The 17,359-nt window shown below is 49.9% G+C and overlaps 1 protein-coding gene across 1 annotated transcript in view; it reads left to right on the forward strand.

Moving 5' to 3' along the window:
- Positions 1 to 1,066: 1,066 nt before the first annotated feature.
- Positions 1,067 to 17,359, forward strand: part of LOC128727229 (follicle-stimulating hormone receptor) — a 52,478-nt gene continuing 36,185 nt past the window's right edge. The window contains exon 1 of the mRNA XM_053821116.1: positions 1,067 to 1,446. Coding sequence (XP_053677091.1) covers positions 1,067 to 1,446 — 380 coding nt within the window. The remainder of the gene's footprint in view (positions 1,447 to 17,359) is intronic.

A 17,359-nucleotide genomic window follows, 5' to 3' on the forward strand; every position in this document is an offset into this window, starting at 1 on the left:
ATTAATAAAAACATGAATCAAGCGCAGTTCACCTTGAACTGGAACTGGTCCGCGTAAAGTGATGCCGTCCCTTTCTGCCACATTCGATCGCTCCGTTCCGTTGCGTACGTCCATGGGTCGCCCTTCTCGCGCCACCCAACGGCCCACCAGGCGCCTTACGCAATAAGGTCTCTGAGGTGTTCGTTCGTGGTGTCTCGCTCTCCATGGGCTCTCTCGCTCGCGCTCAAACCCCAACCCGGAGGCTGGGCACTTGCGCGTGCGCTTGCAATCGCAAACCCCCATGCAAGAAGGCAGAGATTGTGCGCCACCATCACCTCGAAGCAGTTGGTCAGACTCGCATCCTGGCAGCTAGCTTTCGGACTCGTACTTGGCACACCCTCTTCGAAAACCTCCGAAGGCCGGCCATGCAATCCGGTGCGACAATCTCGCCACTGATTGGGGCATGTTTCGGACCTCGGCGGTGTTCTTACCACCAAATTGCACAGTTGCAGCCCTGCTTTTTCGTGTCTTTTTTTGTGGCGTATTTTTCAACGGACAACTTTGACGTTGGCTTCGCGAGAAAAAGAAAATCGAAAGAAAATCTTCGGAACCCCCCGGAACGCACATGAATTAAGCGTAATTACGGATCGCTTTGCAGTAATTTGCCCTCGCGTGCTGATGAGCGGACATAATTCATGCGAGTGATCGCGGTCTACCCGAAAAAGAAGAAAAAGAAAACACAACATACTCTCCAAAAACCCTTCCAACACTGACCGATGCCCTTCTGATGCCGATGCTTGCTCTTAATTGCAGAATATTTCAACGACAACACCGCTAATTCGAGGAAGATTGGCACCAACGGCACCCGGACCGGGACGTTTGGACGACAGGTCGGCATGAGCCTCTCACCAGACACCAGGATGTTGCCGGAACTTAAGGGCCTATCCGTGAACTACGCCCAACCTCGGCGAACTGCCACCTCCGGTGTCGCGGCTCCACGCGGCTAGTGATCCGAGTGAGTGAAAGTAAAAAACCGCGCACAGCCTACTGGGCGTGCTCGAACACAAACGCCAGAGTCGCCATGGCGATGGCGTTGCGTATTGTCAACTATCGCACGGTTGCGAAGGGACACGTGGTGCTGGTGTTGCTGGTACTGCTGCTGTTCCAAAGCTGCCGGCATCGGGCACATGGACTCGCACCGACAGTACCGTCTACCGGCCAGACGAAGATCATGCTGAAGGAGAGCCTGCTGATACCGTCGATGGACCCGGAGAAGGAGGCCAAGGCGATGTACGAAAAGGCGCTGCAGCAGTACGGCATCTACGGCAAAACGTTGAAGGAAATCTGCCGGTCGTGGGTCACTCGCGGTTGCCAGTGTACGGGAACCAAAGAGGAGGTGTCGCTCGTCTGCCGTGGTATCGGTCTCGATGCTGTTCCGGTCGACCTGCCAACGGAGCTCGTCAAACTGTAAGTACACACACACCTATCGGGGGTGTTGCGTGTGTGGAGCTAGTTTCAGTGGGACTTGGAGTGGGTTATCCTGTGAAGGGATCTGGGAAAAATACAAACCCTGTGGCCCTGGAACAGCGCACTAAACACGACACATAGTGTTCGACCGCGGTTCGACAATCCGTCTTCTTTCGTAATTGCATTGTTCGCGTATGGACAGCAGGGGGCTTTATCTGCCTTTTTCGGGAGTAAAATATGTCGACATTTCGATGGTGCTGCTGGCGATTGGCTGGCTGGCATAGGGTTGTTGACGACACAAGGGGTTGGCCATCACGCCATAACGATCGTCACCCAGACACCGATTAACGGCGTGTGGAGCCATGTCACCTGGCAACTTGCACGGTGCGATGTAACACGTCGAGGGTTGTTGGTGCATTTTTCAACCCCCCATCCACTTTCGTTGCATTCCGTTCTTTCATCTTCTTCATCCACTCGAACGCCGTCCAAACGAACGTGGACTGAACTATTCGTCGTCGTGTGCCAGCGAACGACGAACCAACAATGCAACGAACTCATTTTTCATAATTTGTCCATCATCCACCAACCGTTTTCCACCAACAGCAACTCACTAGACGGCGTCACCTTCACCGATGAGGGAGGTCTCTCCCGAATCGGGGTGACTATTTTTAAGAAAACCGACCACCAAACGAAAACCCTCCAAATGGACGCCAGCGAGCGGTTGGAACGATTGCATTAGCTGAGCCGCGGCAGTACCGGCTTGTTGTTTGACAATCGCTTAGTCACATCAGCTGGGAGGTGAAAAATAAACACCCACCGGAACCAGGGGCGGGGGGCGTAGGACATCGACGGGAAGATGTTGCTTAAGCAGCGAATAAAAACCAACTAATCAACGTTCGTTTTTGTGCTAGAAAAAGAAAACCCCAGAAAACGAACCTCCAGACGAACACATTAACCGTTGCCCCAATTATGTTTGCTGTCATGTAGAACCAGATATCGTCTTATATCTGCTCGCAATCCATATTTTGCCGTCCTCGCGACGACCGGATCACTAAACAATGTCCATAATCTGGGCGTTTACGCCGTGGTCCAAGCAATCCGCTCCAGCTGTTGGAAACGCGAGTTTTTAAGCGACAAATCGTGACTGCTCGCGTCGTCGCATAGCAACAGCTCCGTCCGCTAGTGAGATGGATAAGATGTACCATATGGTGTTCGATACAGGGCTTGCTTCAATTTGTTAGCTTAATCGGGTCCAGCACACATCTTTGGGTGAAGAAAAAAAAATCGTTTAAAATTCTTCACGATCGGTTTTGTTTGCCAATTGTTTAGACGATACATGTAGGAATTTGCCAGCGGTGAGCTGTGAAAAACCCCGGTTCAACCAACCCTGTTTCGTGTCTAGTCGTTTTATTTCCTTCATTTGCGTGGGGTTTGACGATCACGAAAAGAAAAGCAACACAGGGCGGCATTTGAAAGGGGTGCTTTCGACGCTTAGTGGTGGTGGAATTTCCCAAACTGATGTTTAAAACCGAAACTGTTACGCCTTGAATACGCGTGTGTGTGTGTGTATGTGCATAAATAAACATGATTAGCAAAACCCGCCCGACGCCCAGTTGAGGAAGCATCTCGAGAACGACGTGGGTCACAATTTGCGTTCCCATCAGGGCGGAACAATAGGCAGATTCACACGCCACGCGTGGTTACCGCTGTGACACGAATGTCTAATTTGATGGACCGATGACCGGATTGCGAAACGGTGGACCGATGTTTGGCTCATTTAGCTAGAACGCACAGAAACCCGCGTCTCAGTTCTGTACGGTATAAATAGCCCCTCGGCACGTCGCACGGAAAATGGGGTGAAAAAAATGCACATTTGTGTGTCATCATGTGCTGAGGAAAATTAGCCAATTGATACGGGAGCCGATTGTGCCACTTGAGCAGGAGTTTGGTGTCCCCGAGTTTAATAATGAACCCCCGGCACTGTTGGGGTATCCAATGGCACAGTTCAATAGCCGCTAATCGATTGTGGCGTGATTTGCATACAATAATCTTCGCGGGCGAAAGTTGCACACGTTCCAATTTATCCAGCGAATGTAAATAATCCACCCCACGCTCGAAAGCAAACACTTGCCGCCGGTATTCTGCTTTGGTCATGATTTGACAAACTCAACATGCTTCTGACACTCGGCAAACAGATGCCGTAGATGAGGGTTTCGAAAAAAAAAATCCACCACCCCATTCGATCGGTTGCTGATGGGTCGGATTCGGAATTTACCTTCATCAAACGCGCGAGGCGTCTCGTCGTAAGCGAGCAACGTAAACATGGCTCCTTTGAAAGTCAACACCTCGCACTCACCGATGGTGAGCTTTTTGACTTCGATCTCGGGGTCGTGCATTTGTTTGGCGAAAATGATTGATAGACCAACCGCTACACGTGTGCTGTTTCTTCGACAGGTGGAAAACGCCCTCGGAGCGAGGAAAAACCCCTGAACCTGAGGCCCGATAATGTCGATCTCGTTAGGACGCTCCGTTCGGCTCCATAAATCAACCGTGCGCGTCCTGATGCGATTTACCAAGATAGCTTTATTCATCTCGTAACGTTCCCGCGGAACAAACAATTCATCAAACGCGCCACAACAAATAAGGGCTTCCGTTTCGCGTGCCCGCTAATCATCGGGCTCGGGTTGGGTGTTTTTGGTCTTGGGAAAGCCACGGAAAGCCTGGGAAAGAAGAAAAACCCGCCCCAATCGCGTTCACATTGATTACACACATTCTGCCGGGCATTCCCGTGCTCGGTTATGTGAAGCAGGGCGTATCGCGTCGATCATCGGGACGTCGGAATGTGGCGACGATTTATTTGAAAAGCAAATGAATTCGAACCGGCCGGACGCTTTCGCACGATTGATAGGGGCCATTTTTTTTGCTGCCGGAAAAGCCGGGAAAGTCAGGCCGCCCCGTTTTCTTTTCCATCCTTCGCAGAGAATCAAAGCCGGAGCTAGCAAAAGGCAAACCAAATCAAACGCCAGCCAGAGTGGTCGCACTCGTTTGTGTGTGGGGTATTTTTTTTTTCGGCTGATAAATCGGCACTGATGAGGGCCACCACCGTGTGCGAGGTCCAAAAACGTTCAGCCACGATTTATCTCGCCCCACCCTCAGGGTGGTTGGGTTTTTGCTTAGGTTTCTTTCGCTTCATACTACTTTATGGCCAACGAGTCGCCTAGCTCGAGCGCTGGATGCCGTCGCCGGCCGATTCCGATGGCCTTTCGATAGGTTTTGCGTTTTGTCGGCGCTGTTTTATTTAGTTTCTTTTTTGTTTTTTCGCCTGCCAGCTGAATTCCACACAGCATGGCAGAAAATGCCCCATGTTGGCGCTGTGGAATCACAATTGGCAGTAACAAATAAAAAGAGCTGGAGGGAGTGCAAAAAAAAAATCACAGCTAGCAGACGCCATCACACCACCGGGTGGGCACTGCCAGAAATGGGCACGAGTTTTTCATTCCACCCCGCACCATTCATTCCCACGCGCAAATACATCTCCGTGGCCTCACCGGGCCCAGCATTAGCCCTTCGACAGGCGTAATTGTGCGTTTTGCTTTGAGTTGACTTTCGATTCCGCGTGCTGCTCCGTGGCCAGCGAACTGATGGTTTTTTTTGTTGTTGTTGTTGTTGCACACGAACGCCCGATAAACTGGTTTTTATTAATTAGATACAATAAAGTTGTAAATAAATCAATTTATAATTTCGATTAATATGTTGCGCCGGCCCGATAAGCCGCGATACGATGCGATCGTGATTGAGCCGATTGCATTCGGGTTGCAACACATTCCGGTCACGTGTTTTTTTTTTGCGGGATTTTTGTTTTTTTTTTAATTGCACACCCATCCAATGCACATGCGTCACTCCGATGCACTTCGAGTCGGGGGGTCCCAATCGAAGGCAAATGCATTGAGCCGTTCGTTCGATTGAGAAATCTCTCCATCGGAACCGCGACAGCTCACGATTTCGATCGTGCATCGTCACGCACGAGCCGCGAGAATTTGACGGACCGAGCGCAGGTATGATTGACGGCATTGGGAGGGTTTTTTTCTTTGTTTCTTGGTTTGCCACCGTCACAAATGGTGGCCGGAATTTCAGGGCTGTATCGGCGCCACATGACGAGATCGTTGGCCATTAAGCCGTGACACAGCCGCTCGGGAGGCCTCCGTAGTCGATCAACTAAAGCGGGTGTCAAATTTCGGACCGAAATCGCCACGCCGATGCAGCCACGCTAAATGCAGTGAGTTGCAGCTTTTGCACCCTGTTGGGGTGGCTTTTCGTTTCGGGGTGCCTTTTTTTTCTCACCCGTTCGGCCGATCTTAAACGATCGCTTAAGCGCAATCTCCAGCAACGCCACAATTGGGGAAGCTGGACGGTGGCACTTAATTGCCGGTTTGACATTTAATTGACTGCTAAGCGTGATATGATTTGTGTTGGAGATTTTTCATCCTGTCGTCCTGTCGTGCAAGACAACAATCACCGTTGTGCCTGTGGTGAGGTGCATTGATGGTGCACGGATATTTATTACCATGGCTCCCCGAAGCCGGTTATCTTCGCAAGGTGTTTGTTTGGAAAGGGACAAGACAAATGGGCCACTGTCGTTCCGGGACAAATTGCACACGCGTCGTGATTGCAGTGATCTTTTATGAGCTCTGCTTTTTGCACCTTCCAAACCCAGGCACTGGATAAAAAAAAACACACACGCAAATGAATGTTCCAGCCATCTTAAGGTTGTCACCTTAGTTTTGTTGAGTCAAATATGTATCATGAAACGAAGTCTAATATTAAAATATGATTTAAACCTCATACAAATATGGATATGTTTCGTTCTCTTTGAATCGCTTCGCTTGCGATTTGAATTTAAATTATGTCCCACATGCCTAAATTAACCAAAAAACACATCTTTTAAACAGATGCACTCCAGCTGGCTGACCTCCGGCGCACATTTGTAACTCAAATTCGCGCTCAAACGAATCTGTTCGGTTTCGATGCAGCGTGCCAAAGATATTTACGATTACCACCGTGTGACAGATTTTCGTAGGAGGGAAATGGGCGTGCGAATAAAAAAAACTCCTGGGAAGCGAAATCGCTCCCATATATTTCCCACACGGATCGTTTCCCTAGATTTACTGTAATTGCAGCGGCCCGTAGTAAGGGAAGCTCGTACCGGCCTCGTGGTTCAGCCCGATGTCATCGCGCCGGTCAACGATCATCATTATGGGCATGAGAGCATGTCATTACTGAAACCCATTTCGGTTGGTGCAAAAAAAAGTCGCTCGATCGCAACATCGCTCTCCACATTTGTGGCCACCATTCCGGAGGACGTGTGCATCTTTTACGCATTTTTCGTGTGATCAGAGACTCAGTGAAATGCGGCAGGTCAGAAATCACACACCCAGACGACATCCGTGACGGGGTCAGTCGTATATCGTGAGTGCATTCAGCTCTATTCATTCCTCGAGATGGGAACGCTTTATTCCAGTTTTTTTTCCTGTTCCTCTTCATCTGCTCCTGACCCTCTGACACTGGTCGATATTATAAATATGTTTTAATGTGCACGATTATTGCACCAAAGTGCACAATAAGTGCTAAGTGCACGAGCTTTCTTTTGTTGTTTCCCAAGGTGTCACCTTTGTGGGTTAACATCACCTCCTCAGACTCATTCTCAGCGTTATTGAGCCACCGGGGAGTTGCTGTCTGGGTCCGCCTTTAAACCCTTTCCCATCTTAGAGACCTTTGACATAGCTGGCAGCTCCCGAACGCGTCCCCATTCCATTACTGTCGGCGACAAATGGAGGCTAATGGGAGGGCATAAAGTGGGTGAGAAAAGGCGTAAAAAATACGTGATTATTAATTTCGCCCGATTTTGTTGCCTGATCCGGCACGGGGACAAACGAACGGCCCCGGACACCAGACGGTTTCGTCCTATTTTGTCCTCACTACAAACGAGGCACCAGTTCGAAGCTTGTCTGGGACATTTCGAGCCGTGTGTTCGTGGGTGTGCCGCAGTTCCGAGGTCCTGCCCCAGTGATGCACTTTTGCTGCAGCTTCCCAGTTTAACCTGCACGGCGGGATCAAGTTCTTTTTTCTTTTTGTTTTGTTTTGTCACTTCTCTCTGGTCCTCTGTGGCCTCTATCCTCTTTGCAGCAGCCTCCCAGAGTGCTTGTTTTAATTTCGCTCACATTTCACGTTCCACCACCTTGTGCGAGGTTTTTTCGGTCATTTTTTTCCTGTTGTTTTTTTTTTTTTCATCACCGGCGTCCGAGTCGCCATTCCGTGGCTGAGTGATTCTATAAATTATGTGCAATTATTATTAATGGAAATATCCGTTTTCGGAGCGAATTATGGGCGCGTTTCGTTCATTTGCCATGCATTAATGGCACTTTGCGGAGATGTACGATGCAGATGCACGTGCACGTCGCTGCTCCAGCGGTGCGTGGAGATTCATTTTTATTTAATTTTTATTGGCGATCTGTGTCGTTTGCTTGATTTTTATAATTTTCTCATCTCGAGTGAGGCACGTATAAAAAAAACCAAAAACACCACGAGAAAATTAAGTCGAGTCTCGATCGGCCGGCCTCAGACTGGCCCGGGGTAATTAGGTAGTATTGGTGCGATTTACGATTCCGGGCTTAGCGACACGAACTGGGCCCGCATCCCGCATGATCCATGGCCTCGGCACGCCTTAAGTGCTGCCGCCGTTTATTTTAATCATATTCTGGTTGGGCTGATTGATTTATTTAACGACGAGCGGCAAATGGGCCGATTTCGCCGTATCGGATAGTGACTAATAAAAATTAAATACCGTTCTTGTTGGTCGCGTCTCGGTCCGTTCCTGGATCGTGGCGTTGCCATTCGCGATCGTTTCTCGCTAAGAAAAGCCACGAGTTTGCCGTCTGCGATTTAGCCAAGACTTTCGCCAAGGCAGTGCGCCATAATTGCCGGGTATTGTAAACTTGTCCAGACGAAGAGCGATCCTTGGCTGAAATGTGGCCAGCTCTCGTGTCAAGGTGCAAGCCGATCGTGTTCCCAATAACCACATGGCCGGTGCGATGTCTAAAAGTTTGCATCCGGGACGGAATAAAGAACCGTTTTTATTTTCTCTATTACTATCCGGGTGGCTGGAAGGAATGAATAAGTGCAGCCAACATTTCATCCCCAGCACCCGTTTAGATTGGTCCATTTCGCTAATGGTTTTAAATAAATTTACCCACACGTCCGCGTGTTCCATTTGCAACATGCACAATTCTACGATCTCTATTTGGGAATTTGCACATCATGCCGAGGGGTGAAAAAGTTAAGACATAACTGAATGTCCGCGAGGAGGCGAACGAGAACCATCGCTTCATTCACTCCATACCGACAAAAAGCGATAAATGGATGAATAAATAAATCAATGAGCCAATAAAGCCAAAAATAAGCCATTACTCGGTGGAGAAAGCCAATGAACCAAAACCTAACGGGTCCATTCGCGTGAGCAGAAGTAGTACCGCCAGAGCCCTGACGGAATGGGGTATGGATTTACTACTGCTGCGTTAAAATTATGGTACCGTCTGTTGTGTTGATATTGATTTCAGTTTTATTGCTAATAACCCGTTCTGGACCGTCGAAGGGAAACCACTGCCCGGCGGGTGCTGGTGGGTGGTGCGAACCTCCGGCCCAAGATGGCGATGTTTTTCTTTCTCACTTTATTGGCAGATTGGGAACGGCGGAACCCACGGATGCGTCTTGTCAGTGTTTGACCACGCGCGTCGAATACAAAGAGCAACCACTTCGCGAGTGTGTTTGGATTCGGGGTAAAAAAGAGTCGCCCCGTTTGCGGGAAAACCCGCACTAGCTCCCTCCATCTGACACGGTCCAAAATTAAAGAATCCCTAGCCCGGGGGGTATTTAGTCTGCGCGAGCGTGTTGCTTTTTATGGAGGCGTCTGCGTCCGGTGGGATGAGACGTCTGGCGTGGTGTTTGTTGACGATGGCTAAAAGTCAACAAGTTTCCAGACAACTCGAACACCGCAGCGGAGTTCGGGATATTGGAAAGGAATTAAAATTGCAACCCGACATTCGACCGGGCGAGCGTCAGAAAGCGTGCAGCATTGCTCGAATGCGATTAGGATGCTGCTTTTGGCACCTCGTAAACTTTCGCATTGGTTTCATAAAAAGCCCTCTCGAGCGAAATATAGATGTGAGTGCAAATGGTGGTTTAAAGTAGCAGCTCTAGCGAGTGCGAGAGTGTGTACGTTGTCCTGCAGGAGATAACGCACCACCGCTTCGTCCTTGCCGGTCCGTCCCAAATGGGCCGAAACTTGCACACTATAGCATCGTATTTAACGATCCACTTGTATGCAAATGCTGTACAAGCTCTCAAAATGGACGCTAGTTTTTATTTCCCTTTTTATTCACCCTGTCAACAATCGTTAAAAACCCCAATCCCTCGGTGCTTTTTCCCGAACTGAACCCGATCCCAAACCCGCAGCACTGCCCTGCACCGTAATCAAACCGTTTTTATGGTCGATCACTTTCACCCCGAGTACTTGATTGAATCCAGCGTGCAGGGAGTTGAAGCGCTGTAAATGAAGGGCAAACCGCCCTTGCTCGGCTGGGGATGATGTTTGGCAGTCTTTTTTTTTTTGTTCTTTCCAATCCTCCCACTCCCGGGGACTCCCGGGGAGAAAACTAATTCCAAGCGCACCGATTGCACGACATCACACTGAAACGTGCACCGAGCGCTCTAACCTAATTACGCAACGGCAGCTCGAACGAAGAGGCCCCAGCCACAAGGTCCTGGGCGAACATCCGGTTGCAAGGGTCGGCTTGGTCGATACACGCCGGGAATGTAGGTTAATTTCTTTTTGTACACTTTTCTCGCTCGCCCAGCTCATGCATATTACAACATCGAGCGGGTGCGAGAGATGTCGCCTTTCGATACCCGTCCGGTTCCTGCGTTTCGATGCCACGCTCCAGAGTCGCCTGAATGTCTTTACGAGTTTTAAAGAAACTCGTTTCGAAGAGCTCCGCGAAGACGGAGAAGAAGCGATTCACCGGAATCGATCCTGCAAGGGCGTGTGGGTCGGATAAGGCGACCATCCTGAGCATCCCTGGCAGCGCAGATAGCAGGAAAACCCCCCACGGAACCGAAGCGCGCTGACACTGACCGAATTGCAGCATGCACCGTCGTTGCACCGGCACCCGAAGCCCTCGGTATAAAACCGGATGAAATATAACGCTAAAACGCACATAAAAGTTTAATAACAAATGGATGTCCTGCGGTAGGTGAGGATCGAACTTGCGCTCGTTCGGTCGTTCGGAGCCGGGCAGGCGGACAATGTGGCGAAAATGATACCGACCAGTAGCGAAATGATGTTATTGGACGGTGACGATAAGGAAGCGAAGCACCCGCTGCGTTTCGATGCGCTGCGATGGCTTTCCCGCGAGCCATGGGGCGGTGCTGATATTTTCCCCCAGCGCGAGATTGTCCAGGTCCAGTTTTTCTTTGCCCGCCGAAGACACCACCATTTGCGACTGAAATCGAAACAATATAAATGGAAACTTCAACACTATTGCTTATCGAATTGCTCTACCCAACCGGTTGTGTTGCGGGCAGGATTGCGTTTCCGCGCGCTGGGAAAAGCGTTAAATTTGAAATTACCTTCTAGCGCTGTCTCACTCACCCGTCCTTGGCCGACTCGTGATCGGCGATGTCAACGATTAACGGAGTGATAAAATGGACGACAAGTGCATGAGCAAGTTGTTATTATATTTTCCGTTCGTTCCGTTTCCCGCCACAACGGGCGGTATCAATCCGATTCCTGTTCGTGACTTTACACGCGATCTTTCAAGTGTCCGGCGGAAAGGCATCGAGTTGCAACACACCTCACACACACCTCACCGGAAGTGCTGGCTTGGTGCAAAGATGGCGTGTTTTTAATGGCACCGCTCGATGGTGTTGTCAACAACGCCATTAAGAGTGGTAATGGAAAAAAGAATGCTACCCGATGATTGCAATTGCATTCCAACGCATTCGAATCGCGATTGGAAAACCGAAAATTCTTGCAGCATTTGTCCGAGTGGGATTGCGCTGAGTTGGGTGAGAAAAAAGCCCCACACCATGCATGCACGATTTTCTCTCCGTTGTCTAGACACGTGCGGATTATTGCTCAACACCGCTGACAGACGGCGCGACATTAACGTTAATGATTCCATCAGCAAGGTTTTGTCCCATCCCAGCCAGCCTGGATAAACAATCGCACGCCGCGAGCGATCGCGAAAAACACATGTAAATTTTTACTGCCCACATTCCGTCTCGCCGATTTCGGAGTTTTCTATTGCTCCGTTCGGTTGGAAGGCGAATAAAATTATAATAAAAAATACGTATTAATAGTAGCCCCGCACTCGCCGTCGGACCAACTCGGTGTTTACTGGCCCCAAGAGTTTCCACAATGCCACGGAACGGTTCATCGAGCGCAGCTAATCATCTGCGAAATCTGCTTGTCTTGGTCAACATAAAACCCGTCTGGCTCATCAATTCAATTAGCTCGATCGGTGAACAGCTAGAAGGAAGGAAAGCCGCTCATTCCAGCGCCTGGAATCGGATTCATTCGCACCATTTCCCATGACACCTACTTACGTTACTAGCGGAACGAAGCCATCCTGCGAAGCCACGGTCCGCCACGTGCAATCAGATGGTGTCGATAATTCGGTGGCGCGCCCAGCCAAAAGTTGCACCGTTTCGATGCGCCAGCTCGCAACCCGCAGACACCGTGGGTGGATAGTTTTAATTATCAGCCAACCGAACAACAATCGTGGCTTTGCTCGCAACGTTGGCAGCACGTTGGCCAGATTTTTGCCAAATTTAGCACATCCGACGTGGTTTCTTTTTCGTTTGTTTGAACTTCTTCTGCTCGCGAGCGTGCCTGGGGCGGACGGACAGAAACGATCATGCCTTTCGATAGCTAATTTGTCCCGCGGGGCGATGGTTGGGCCATGATTTCGGTTTCAAAGCGACCCGCGCTGACATGTCTGGGGCGCATAAATTTCCGACACCGACGTCGCGCGTCATTCGCGTAATCCTTGAGGGCGGCCGTAAATCGTCGACGGCGAGGACACCACCTCAGAAGGTGGAACAACGTGTGAGTGAGTGAGTGAGTAAGAGTCCCTTACTGAGTGTGGGAAAACGAGAGAGCCGATCGCTTGCACGAAAGTACAAGTTTTCCTCGATGCCCGGCCTGAATTGATGTCGTTTAATTTGTAATTAAGACATGAGCGTTATACATCGGGCCAAAGTTCGGAGCTAGCAGTTCGTTGAACTCGCAGGCGACCAACAAATGCCAATAATTTGCCACCTCCAAGGCTTTCTTCTTGAAGCCGGTTGAGACTTAACTTCCGAATGGAAAGAATCACCTGGAATGTCACCAGAAGCTCTGGTAACAAGATCGCACAAAAGATAATTAACCGATGTTTGCATTCGGAGGAGGTGGTTCGATTATAATCGTTTCATACTGTTGGATGTTGTAACAGGAAAGAAGGACATTTCCTTCACCCAAGACTCGTTGAGCATAATTTTGCGGAAAATTAACACACTCTCCCATAGAATATCTTTCCCAACGCACATTATCAACGAGAATTGCGCATAGAAAAGTAGGATAATTGAATGTCATCACTAGACCTTGTGTTGCGTGTCGTGCTTATGATGCAATATTCATCCTTGATTATGATAACCGCCAAAGCAGCGGTAGAATGATGTAACCCCAGATCTAGTGTCACCAATCCTTCGCCAATCACGGACTGACGCAACAAACACGCGAGTTAGCACCACATTGTGCTGATTGATCCAGCGCCAACTTACTGACCAATGCCACGCAACGAAGCCTCACAAATTCCCATGGCAATCACGGCAAAAGTCCTCCTCCCCGGCCGATTACACGGTTAATTGAAAGATATAAAGCGATTCCGCCTGAACGGCACTACCGTAAATTGCACTCGCACCATCACGAGACTCCTTTGGTGCGATTGGAACCGCATACCGTTTACGATTCGCATGGCACACGCACGAAAATGAACGATCCCGGCAAAACCGTTTATTGCCAGCTAGGCACTTTTCCACTGCAGCAACTTGTAGCAGTCTTTTATTGCACTGCTCCACCCTTTCGAATTGGGCAGCCTCCCGAAAAGGGGTGCGTTCGGACGAACCGTGACCGATTTGCAGCTGATTTAGGAGGCCCCTGGCTGGCTTTATTGCCTTCCGATTGGCATGAATCTCTAATGCGTCATTTAGTGCATCGCTAATGTGCTTCGTTTCGACCAGCGACCGGTTTCCGTGGCATGAAAGGAAGCAAAAAGAAACCATTTGGCGAGTTGTTAAATTTGTCCCAATTCAAGCAAGCGATTCGATTGGCCCCAAACGTCCAATGGCGCCGTGTTATTGCATTTTTCCATTCGTTGACAACCACCGATCGTTGTCTCTCGCTCTCTCTCTCTCGTGTACTCTTCCCCACAAGCACTCGTTTTGCTACCGATCGGGGCTACAATCGAGCTGTGTGGAGTATGTGGCGCTCGAGTGCGGGAAAAAAGAACGTTGTAACTTTTTTTTTCTGGGTCACCCCAACGGGGAAAGAGCGAGCCTGCAGCGGTGCAACGGTGCAGCGTAACACCGAAATAGGAAACATTTTTGCTCATTAAAAAAGAAAAACGACTCACCGGCGGCTCAATCGATCAGTCGCCCAGGGTGTCCGGTGTCCTGGCCATAAATCCGAGTGGATCTCGTCGGTTTCGTTTCTCTTTTTTCCCACGGACCAGCCACCGAGGCCTGTGCCGTGTGGCCATTTGCTGGCTTTTTTTTTATTCATTCCTTTGCTCCCAACGATTACACCGAGCCCAGACCCAGGCTCAGGCATATAATGACGATAAAATGTTAACAATTCGCTCTATAATTCGACTTCAAGCTACTTTTTCGCGAATTTACTACGCGCCAGGGGAAAGGCCTTGCGAAAATGCTAAAACAATACACAGCCCCACTTGGTGTCCTTTTTGGGGGAGACGCGCACAATAATCGTAAAAAAGCACCAAATCGAGGTCAACCACACGCTCCGGGCATCAGCCGGGTCGGCTTCATTGTGCAGATAAAACACAGTTTTTCCACCTGCCGCAGTGGATTCGCGAGTTTCGAGGCGAATAAAGGCAGGGAAAAAATCACCAACCAGCCGGTTCGGGCCTTTGATCAATCCCGCGTGCTGCCGTGCGACGCATTCCATCGAAAACTGGGTGCGTGCCGTTTGGATTCATTCCGCCGCGGGTGCTGCGATTCGGTGTGATAAGGCAATTAATCATCTCGACCAGTTCGGTCGTTCGCTGACGCACGCAGACAGCTGGAAGCGATGGATTGTGACAGTGCGCGATTTCCGCCAGCGATTCCGAAGACGACGAACCGGCCTCAGGCGACTCTGTGGAGCTGTCATCCGTGGGGAAGACGAATGGTTTTCCGGTGCACTTGGAATTGGCCACCCTTTCCTGTTAACGGCCTATAAGTCTGGCTGAATGTCGATGAAAAAGCGCTCTCATTTGGTGGTGCACTTATACTCTTTTCCTCGTGGAGCTGCACATTAATTGAATCTGTTTTTGATGGCATAAAAATTAACGATAGCGTTCGTAAATTCCTCAGCAAAGATTTCCTTCGCTTTCTGATAGCCCGCCATTTCCTGCTCGATCGTGAATGTTCATTCAAATACACAAACACGGCACAAACGTGGACCAGGAAATCTATTTAAAAACAATCACAGCACAAGCAGCAGATAAATTATGTTCGCTCATAAAGCATAAACTATGCTTTGCATTAAAAATAAATCTCCGCTTGATTTACTCGCAACCCCAGCCGGCGTTCGTCCTGCGACTCGCTCAGCCACACCGCTACGGCAGCTGTTTCGCGGAAAAACCTATCGCTCAATCTGTCCTCCTCGACTCGAACAGGTTGTTGGGGCAGCAAAAGGGCAAAAAAAAGAAAGAAAGAAAAACGAACACGCTCTCCCTCTACGTCGCTCGCCTTATTAGACGTGGGGAATGTGTTTGGCGTGACCGCCGGTTGAACGGTTGGTCCTGTTTTTTTGTTTCTCGTCTCTTCATCTCTTACACTCCGTTTGCTCGAACCGTTTGGAAACTAACTGCCCGCGAACCACCTTGTCACCCACTCGCGACAGCTTTTCCTTCGGTGGCAAACCGCTGGAAGACGGCACTTCGCTTCATTAACGGACAAATTAAGTCAATCTTCTCGCAAAGACACCGGCCAACGTGCTGGTCGGGTAATCGTATTCATGCCATTTGCCATTTCGGTGCGTCGCCTCGAGCCCACGGCAACGATTTATGGCACGGTAGGGTGCCTGGAAAAGGCCAACCCACCCTGGGAGGTGGATGAAAAACCGGTGGGAAACTCGATGCGCATTCCAGCAGTTTAATTTACCGATGCGGTGGCTTCTATCTAAAGCCGAAGCCGAGATTCGCTTCCATCCAAGTCACGTTCGGTTCAATTCAATCAATGGATGCAACGCGACTGCACTCAGCTGCTGCATGGTGCAGGTGGACTTTGGAGAGCAACGATAGGAAGGTGTAAGTAATTAAAAATGGGTGCCAAGCGATCGGCCACGACACCGGCACGCAGCGTCACGTTTAATTACACCTCGCAAGAAAAGCGGCTCCAGTGCAATGGTCTGGGTGAATGCAATCGCGAGGATTTGGATGCATCCCGTGATGGCAGATTACGGCAACCTGTTTCGAGCCCGTAATCCGCTTTCCCGGAAGTGCACCTCCCCGGCAGGGGGCGAATGAAGTTATTTGCATATTATTTATACTTCGTCCATGTAATCGATGTGAAGCGAAGGGAAAACTTTCGTCGACTGACCCAGATTCGCGAGCTGGGCTGGGTGTGATAGATAGCATCCGATGGTATCATCTTCATCGTCGCCATCGTCGCCATCGTCGCCATCGTTGCCGGTAGCTAGTCATTATTCTTCATCAGATAAGCGACGGATCTGGTGAGTTGGAAGTGAGTAATTAGCGCGGAAAGTGTTCCACAGGTGCGGATGATACAACTTCACACCGTTAATTATGGGGCATGATCCGGCTGATTGAGCCGCCGGAAAAATCGGAGCATCACGCGGGAAAAACGCGTCAAACGCAGCTCCGGGAGGGCACCCATAAATTCAAACTTTCATCCATTATTGACAGCATTGAGTGTGCTTTAATTGTTGTGAAGTGGCTCAATTCAACACCCCGAGCGTGATATAATACCCGGATGGTCGCGCGATAAAGCCGATAGCGAACGTACAATGACGGTGTTGATCGAAAATAATCACCCGGAACGCGTCCAAACAACGTTGATAAGCCTCGTCCACTGCATGATAACCTTCGTGCACGGATCTGCCTCAGATCGGAAGGTACATTCGCAGTTAGTTCGAGACAATGGGCAGTACAAGCCGCTTCCACAAGGCAGCCACGGATGGGAACGTGTACATCCTCAAAGAAGCGACACGATGGGAAGTGAACGCACCCAACGAAAGCCTCCAAACGCCAGTGTTGTTGGCGGCTGCGAATGGCCAAATCAGTGCCTTGAAAGTATTGCTGAAGCGTGGTGGAGACGTCTCAAAGATCGATCAAGCTGGCAACACGGCACTACACCTGGCCGCAGCCAAAGGATACCGTGAGTGCATCGAGTGTTTGCTGAAAGCTGGTGCGAATCCTTTCGCTTTGAACACGACCGGTAGGACGGCACAGGACGTGGCGACACTTTTCCGGCACATCGAGGTGGCTCAGGTGTTGGAACACTTCCAGAAGGAGCTGGCCGTGGATGAACCACGCCGATGTGAGAAACTTCGTAAGGAGGCGGGCAAGAAATA

This window comes from Anopheles nili, chromosome 3, assembly GCF_943737925.1.
Source record: "Anopheles nili chromosome 3, idAnoNiliSN_F5_01, whole genome shotgun sequence".
Taxonomy (NCBI): Eukaryota; Metazoa; Arthropoda; class Insecta; order Diptera; family Culicidae; genus Anopheles; species Anopheles nili.